The 8,135-nt window shown below is 38.1% G+C and overlaps 2 protein-coding genes across 5 annotated transcripts in view; one reads left to right on the plus strand and one right to left on the minus strand.

The window, feature by feature from the left end:
- The window catches only part of LOC106871858 (mitotic spindle assembly checkpoint protein MAD2B), a 16,836-nt gene extending 9,570 nt beyond the window's left edge, over nt 1-7,266 (plus strand). For 2 of the 3 annotated variants that reach the window (XM_052976870.1, XM_014918591.2), the window contains exons 5-8: nt 1,687-1,760; nt 2,984-3,076; nt 4,230-4,628; nt 7,077-7,266. In XM_052976870.1, coding sequence (XP_052832830.1) covers nt 1,687-1,760; nt 2,984-3,076; nt 4,230-4,280 — 218 coding nt within the window. In that variant the 3' untranslated portion in view covers nt 4,281-4,628; nt 7,077-7,266. Of the gene's footprint in view, nt 1-1,686; nt 1,761-2,983; nt 3,077-4,229; nt 4,688-7,076 lie in introns of those variants that run through there. The other variant, XM_052976871.1, reaches the window with a different exon arrangement.
- The window catches only part of LOC106871859 (UPF0545 protein C22orf39 homolog), a 7,257-nt gene continuing 6,167 nt past the window's right edge, over nt 7,046-8,135 (minus strand). For both annotated transcript variants that reach the window (XM_014918592.2, XM_014918593.2), the window contains exon 4: nt 7,046-7,476. In XM_014918592.2, the coding sequence (XP_014774078.1) occupies nt 7,246-7,476 (231 nt within the window). In that variant the 3' untranslated portion in view covers nt 7,046-7,245. The remainder of the gene's footprint in view (nt 7,477-8,135) is intronic.

The raw sequence follows: 8,135 nt of genomic DNA on the forward strand, positions 1-8,135 counted from the left end.
GAACTGGTTATATGTTTGGGTCGCGTGCGAGTTGAAGAGGAGGAAGTGGGGGAAGAGAGTAGTGATTTAGAGAGAGAGAGAGAGAGAGAGGACAGGCTGCAAGACATCATGCTGGTCTCTAATTCGTTGGGTTTTTAGAAAAAAGTTGAAAGAAACACAGCAGTGTTTAACCGTGAGATTAAATGTAAATGATCAATATTTTATTATTAATAACAATTGATTTGCATGACAAATTTCTGCTCATCTGGGTCCTTGGCCACGATCTTATTCTTTTACTTGTTTCAGTCATTTATTGTAGCCATGCTGGAGCACTGCCTTGAATGGTTTTAGTTGAACAAATCAACCCCAGGACTTATTTTTTTTTAAATAGTACTTATTCTGTCAATCTTTTTTGCTGAACCACTAAGTTACAGGGATGTGGACACGCTAACACCAGTTGTCAAGTGGTGATGGCAGGAAGGGGACAAACACACACACATACACACACATATATGATGGGCTTCTTTCAGTTTCCGTCTACCAAATCCACTCACAAGGCTGTAGTTGAAGACATTTGCCCAAGATGGCACGCAATAGGACTGAACCCAGGACCACGCGGTTGGGAAGCAAGCTTCTTACTGCACAGCCACACCTGTGCCTTTTTTGCTTGATGTATTTAAAAATGAAAGAAGCTTATTTTATACACCAGCAAATACTCTGTGTGTGTGTGTAATTTATACATATATATACATACACACACATGAGGAGGTGCTGGAAAGTTCCTGGCTTTAAGGGTAGTCTGAAAGGCTTGGTTCGATACCCAAACTTCGGAGCACTTTTCCAGGGCTTAGAAAAACTGAGGGACTGCTGCAATAAGTGTGTGAATCTGAGAAGGGAATATGTTGAATAAAATCGTAATTAACTGATCCCCCTGTATTTTCTTTTACCCAAGGCCAGGACCTCTTCAGCACACCTTCTGTATGTATGTGTGTGCGTGTATGTATATATATCATCATCATTGCTGCCGTGGGTTGGACGGTTTGACTGAGGACTGGCAAGCCAGGGGGCTGCACTAGGCTCCAATCTGGTTTGGCAAGGTTTCTACAGCTGGATGCCCTTGGTAATGCCAACCACTCCGAGAGTGTAGTGGGTGCTTTTTACGTGCCACCGGCATGAGGGCCGGTCAGGCAGTGCTGGCATCAACCATGCTTGAATTGGTGCTTTTTCACATGCCACCATCAAGGGTGCCAATCAGGCAGTACAGTCAGCCACGACAATGACTTCGCTTGCCTCAACAGGGCTTCGCAAGTGCAGTTTATTGCCCAATGTTTGAAGGTTACTCTTAAATGGGCCGGTTAGGCTGCACTGGCCTAGGCCACAGCTATGGTCTCACTTGGCTTGCCAATTCTTCTCAATCACAGCATATCTTCAAAGGTCTTGGTCACTTGTCATTGCCTCAGCGAGATAAGCACTGGCATTGATTGGATTAACCCTTTCAAGGCAGTGCCCCAGCATGGCCTCAGCACAATAACTAAGACCAGTCAGAGAATAAAACAACATTGCACACATTGGCTTCACTAAGACTCTTGAATGCTATGCTCCAGCCTGGCCTCCCCCTGTTAACTAGGTCCAATGAATAAACCTGTTGAGCAGTAAAGAAACTTGCTGCCGTTTGTCACCATTGTCAACATGTTGTGTATTTCACAGATGTCTCCTGGGTTATCCATATTCATACCAGTGACTCTGCCATGTTAAGACTGGAAGAAAAACAGATTCTAAAGGTACGTATGGTTTATTTATTTATTTATTTCATCATCATCATTGTTTACTGTCTGTTTCCCATGCTGGCATGTATTAGATGGGTTGACAAGAGCTGCTAAGGCCAACTGCTGTACCAGACTCTGATGTCTGTTTTGGGGGATGGCTTCTACAGCTGGATGCCCTGAAATTACAGACTTGCTGAGGCACCACCTTGAAGGGTTTTGTTAAACAAACAGACTCCAGAAATTATTTTAAGCCGGGTACTTATTCTCTCAGTCACGTTTTGCCCAACCATTAAGTACAGGGATGTTAACAAACTAACACCAGTTGTCAAGCAGTGGTGAGAGACTAACACAGACAGACAAACACACACACTCACGCACATAAATATCTACAAAATTAATAGATGTCACAAAAGTGACAGAAGGTGCTGTCCAGCGCTGCTTATGCTAAAATAAGAGTTGGATTAACACCGAGGCCACTGAAGCACTCGACTTAATGACTGACAAAGGGAGGTAAGTCCCTTGCGTCTATAGCCGTATCACAATTTCGAATTTTGGTGAAGACCATCTTAATTCTGATCAGTGGCTCTTAACGCCTAGGGTTAAGCTCAACTTCTCTTATCAATCTTAAAAGAAAAACCACTGAAGGACAAGTTCAGTTCAGTTTAACCCTAGGCATCGAGAGTCATTGATGAGAATTAAGATGCTCTTCACCAAAATTCACAATCACGATGCGGCTATACACGCAAGGGACTTACCTCCCTTTGTCCGTCATTAAGTCGAGTGCTTCAGTGGACTTGGAGTTAATCTCTTATTTTAGCATAAGCAGCGCTGGACAGCATCTTCTGTCATTTTTGTGACCTCTGTTAATTTTGCCTTTAGGTTCATCATCATCATCATCATTTAATGTCTGTTTTTCATGCTGGCATGAGTTGGACGGTTTGAATGTTCTAATTACTAATAAACCACCCTTTTAATTTGTTGTTCATAATTATATACATACATTCACACACAAATATATGATGGGCTTCTTTCAGTTTCCGTCACCCACATCCACTCACAAGGCTAGAGTAGAAGACACTTGCCTAAGGTGCCACGCAGTGGGGCTGAACCCGGAACCATGTGGTTGGGAAGTAAGCTTGTTACTACATAGCTGCACCTGTGCCCATAGTAAAGCATAGATCCAAACTTTGTATGTTTGTGATTGAAAGCTGGTGTCAAAAGCGTTTTGTCTTTTGTAGAATTTTCCTTGGATTGAAGCTGAAGAAAAGCAGAAAACCATGTCCAATTCGTCGCTGGTGCCAATGAAGACTGTGAATTCAGATATTGTGAAGGTAAACAGTTCATTTTGATTATTTCCCACATACCTGCATTATCATCTTCATCATTGTTTTAACCCTTTAGCTACCCAACCTTCCTGAAACCACTTATGATGCAAATTTCCCATTTTAAAGTAATCTAAATTAAAATTTCTTGTTAGTTTATGTTCCAAACCTCAGCTGAATAATGTCAGAATTATTTAAATATTTTTTTTTTAATTATTTTCAAAATTGATTGATAAAAAGGCATTATGTCGTGCTTGAGAAGAAAACCCATCAAGCTGAGCAAAATTGCAGTCATGGCAAATACTGGTGTCCTGCAAATGGCATGTAAAAGCACCTGTTGCACTCTTGGAGTGGTTGGCATTAGGAAAGGCATCCAGCCATAGGAAGCCATGCCATATTAGACTGGAGCCTGGCGCAGCCTTCCAGCATGCTCGCTCCATGTCAAATCGTCCAATCCATGCCAGCATGGACAGCAGATGTTAAATGATGATCTGGACAGAACCATCCTTTGTCGTTTTGTACAGCACGAGAGGAAGGGCAGGACGGAAGCCATTTAGTTCAGTTAAAGGATGTACTCCAAAGAAAAGCAATACCCTATGCACCAGGCTCTTGAATAGCACTGGTCTACCTGCATTCTTATACACAAGTGGGATGTGGGCTGTTACAATGAGGATTGAACACCAGTTGGCTATGACATAAAGGGCCATGGAAAGGTTCATGCCAGGAAGACCTTTGAGAGTCCACGTTTGAAATGAGTTAATTCAAGAATGGGGTGGAGTGTAAGATGTGGTTGCAGAGTTTTGAAAACACCAGTTTCACAAAGCTGGACATGTTGCAATGCTCATAAGACAAGTGGAGCCATGCAGTTGAGCAACGGCATCCAAGAGATGAGGAAAGAGCACTGGGAAGGCCTCCACAAGGATGGGAAGATACGGTTTGATCAAAGAACGATGCAATCAGGACAGAAATGGAAGTGCATTGTGACCAGTGGTGTATAACCGCATCTGATGGTCTGATCGATGGTGTGATTAGGTGTGTTTAGTCAGGGCTGACCGTGGCTTACTCAATATCAGCATCATTTTACAGGTTAAAAGAGAGAAAACGAAATGGAAAACAAACACAAATTCGCTGTCCTCTTATTTTGTTTTTGGATTTATTTCAGATGCAATTATTTGTTGAGGAGAGTTCTTTGAAACGGAAGCTGGACACTTGAGGAATAAATACCAAGCGAATTGTTGTATTTTCTCTTCAAACAGAAGAAAGACCATTTGCTGATGTGTGTGTGTGTGTGTGTGCGCATGTTGTTGTTGTTGTTGTTGGGTTAGCGTCTTTGTACAAAAGCTTTGTCATTGGATAACACATGCTTGTTGTTGTTGCTGTTGTTAAAGTGTGATTTCAAAACAAAAAAGAAACCCTCCCCCTCCAACTGACTTTATATCACAGTAATCAGTGAAATCATTTTAGTCTGGGACTAAATCACTTCGAAGCCGTCTTCTGTGAGAGAACAAACGAACAAGAAACTTCATTAATTTTGCCATGTTGATTCAGACGTGTTACCAAGGTATGTGTCTGTATATATTCGTGTACCTAAATAACATAAATGTACTTTGATTTTATCCATGTCATGTTTGCAGTTAATTAATATCTTTCAGCTGTTGATTGCTCGTTATTCCTAAGCCTAAACATAATCTCTTCCAGATTCCTCTTAAAAAACACATAGAAAAAGAAGATAAAAATAGACACATTGCAGCTTTTTAATGAAGTCATCATCATCATCATCTAATGTCCATTGTCCATGCTGGCATGGGTTGGACTGTTTGACCGGGGATGCTAAGCTGGAAGGCTGCACCAGACTCCCGTGTGATTTGGCAGGGTTTTCTACGGCTGGATGCCCTTCCTAATGCCAACCACTCCACAGAGTGTAATGGGTGCTTTTATGTGCCACCAGCATGACACCAAGGTGCGTTTATGTGACACCAGTATCTGCCACGGCTGCAATTTTGATCGACCTGATGGGTCTTTCTCAAAAAAGTGTGTTAATGGTGTCCCCCCGCCACAACTTTTGTTTTTAATCAGGAGAAAAACCTTACAATCTTTTGATCAACCCAGCACTTTGTCTTGTAAAAGGCCCAGACTTTTACCAGTTGAGAAAATTTATCGAAGATGATTATTCTTTGGACAAAGAGATTACACTTATGCTAGCAATGAGAGTGATTCGGGCAATGAAACTGGTGAAAGTTATAAGGAAAGAAGCGATTCTGGTGACGAAATACAGTTGAGAGATAGGCCTCTTATTGATCCATTTTGTGATTGGAGCCTGGTGCAGCCTTCTGGCTTGCCAGCCATCACTCAAACTGCCCAACCCATGCCAGCAGGGAAAGCAGACGTTAAACAACGACGATTCTGTTCATTAACTTACATAACAAATATGGAAATATGGTAGTTAAAAGAAAGGCCTCTTATAACATTAACATTATATCTTTAGTCTTCAGATTTCTCTGTCAAATGCAAAGCTTATTTGTCATGGGGTTTTTTCTTCTTTTTTTGATTTTGTCCATTTGTTTACGTACAATTGTTACCCTTGAGTTGTGTGTATATATATGTATATATATATATATATGTATATATATATATATATATGTATATGTATATATATATGTATATGTATATATATATGTATATATATGTATATATATGTATATGTATATATATATGTATATATATGTATATGTATATATATGTATATGTATATATGTTGCTGTTGATGCCTCGTTCAGAGATTTAACATTGCTTGTTTTCACTTTATCGAGATCAGTGAATAATTTCACTGGAAAAAGTTATATATATTTGGAAAGGAATATCTACATAAATATATATATATATAAATAAATAAATATATACATACATAAATAAATAAATATATATATATATATATTTTTTTTTATAGTTTCAGCCTAGAGCTGCGGCCATGCTGATGCACCGCCGTGTTGCTACACTGTTATTACAGGGAGCCTCTTACAATATGTGGCACTTGGTGAAGAATGGAGTTTGATTTAGCAACCCTTATTTGCACCTCCTGCTGCGAGGTAGGTTCATTTGGGACTCTCGACAGGAAGAGGTCCAGCTTTGATTTAAAAATCCCTACATCTACTTTGTGCCGGTTCCTCAGGCTCTTTGGGAGAATATTATAAAGCTGTGAGCCCCTGAAACCCAAACTGTTGCAGTAACTGGTCCTCAAGCGCGATGGCACTACGCAGTGTCGTCCCGTTCTTCCATTGGTGCAGCTTTCAATGCCAAAATTTGGCACAATTCCTTCCAGAATCTTCCAGATGTATATTACTGCATACCTCTCCCGCCTTCTCTCCAGGGAGTAGAGTCTTAGTTGTTTCAGCCTTTCCCACTAGCTGAGCAGTTGCAAAGAGACAATCTTCTTTGTGAATCTTCTCTGGATTGCTACAAGGTCTGCTGTTAATTTCACAATATATATATATATATATATATTTATGTATGTATATATTTATTTATTTATATATATATATTTATTTATATATATTTTTATTTGTATATATATATTTATTTATTTATTTTTTATTTATTTATTTATATATTTATTTATATATATATATTTATTTATTTATTTTTTATTTATATATTAATTTTTTTATTTATATATTTATTTATATATATATTTATTTATTTATATATATATATATTTACTTATATAGGTTTATTTATTTATATATATATATGTATTTATTTATGTATATATATATGTATTTATTTATTTATATATATATATAGATAAATAAATATATATATAAATAAAAAATAATAAATATATATATAAATAAATATATATAAATAAATATATAAATAAATAGATATATATAAATAAATATATACATACATAAATAAATATATATATAAATAAATACATATATATATATAGAGAGAGAAGAAAAAACTGAAACACTGATGTATAAGCATAAAGATGTTTATTTATTTACAGAACAAATTTACAAGAGTACAAAAATACAGAAAGCTAAGAGGAGACGGCATTGTATTTCTAAACCAATAACCAGTTTCTGGAGGCCCAGAATTACATGATAGTAGCCATGTGCTTAATTGGCAGATGGATGTGTAGAAACAACTCCAGGATATTTATATAAATACTATTACTAAATTATGGTACACATAGAGTTTTGTGTTGGTGAGTCTATAATAGAAGCTGTTTTTGTCTTGTTTTCCTGTATATTGGAAAGAACACTGTTTTCATGTAGTTTCTCCCATTCTGGTAACGGTTTGGCCCAATCTGGTGGAGGACTGCTTCGATATTCCCAGACGTCGTTCATCTGAGCTTTTCTAATTCGGTCTTCATGGCGGGCTTTTTCATTTTCAAGCAGTTTCTCCTGTAAAATCGAAACAAAACAAGTCACTGCATTACAGGCCAATTAAAAACATTCTGTGTAGATCCATAATTTCCAACATGGGGTGCATACCCCACCAGAAGGCATGGTAATATTTCGGTGAGGAGGCATGTACCGTTTGTACACACTATCTAGTATACCAATAACACAAAGAATGAGTTAAAAAAATAAAAATTCTGTACACCCCCCTCCTGTCAAAATTTTTTTCGAGTTTGACACTTTAGAGATCTGATGTCTTTAGAGATCTGACATCGGGATCTGATGTCTCTAAAGTGTCAAACCCGAAAAAAATTGTTATGGGGGTGGTGTACAAAGTTTTTTTAATTTTTTTTTTTTTTACTTACTCCCCCTTTTACAGAAGGTATAAAGTGTGTGGGTTATTACAAACGCATGTCTGTGCGTCTCCTACACATTTTAAAGATTTTATTTCCAGATAATATTTACTCTTTCACCTGTTTGAGTCTTTTGACTGTGGCCGTGCTGGAGCACTGCCTTTAGTCGAGCAAATCGAACCCGGGACTTATTTTTTGTAAGCCTAGTACTTATTCTATCCGTTTCTTTTGCCGAACCGCTAAGTTACGGAGACATAAGCACACTAGCATCGGTTGTCAAGCAATGCTAGGGGGACAAACACAGACACG

Source organism: Octopus bimaculoides, chromosome 26, assembly GCF_001194135.2.
Source record: "Octopus bimaculoides isolate UCB-OBI-ISO-001 chromosome 26, ASM119413v2, whole genome shotgun sequence".
Lineage (NCBI taxonomy): Eukaryota > Metazoa > Mollusca > Cephalopoda > Octopoda > Octopodidae > Octopus > Octopus bimaculoides.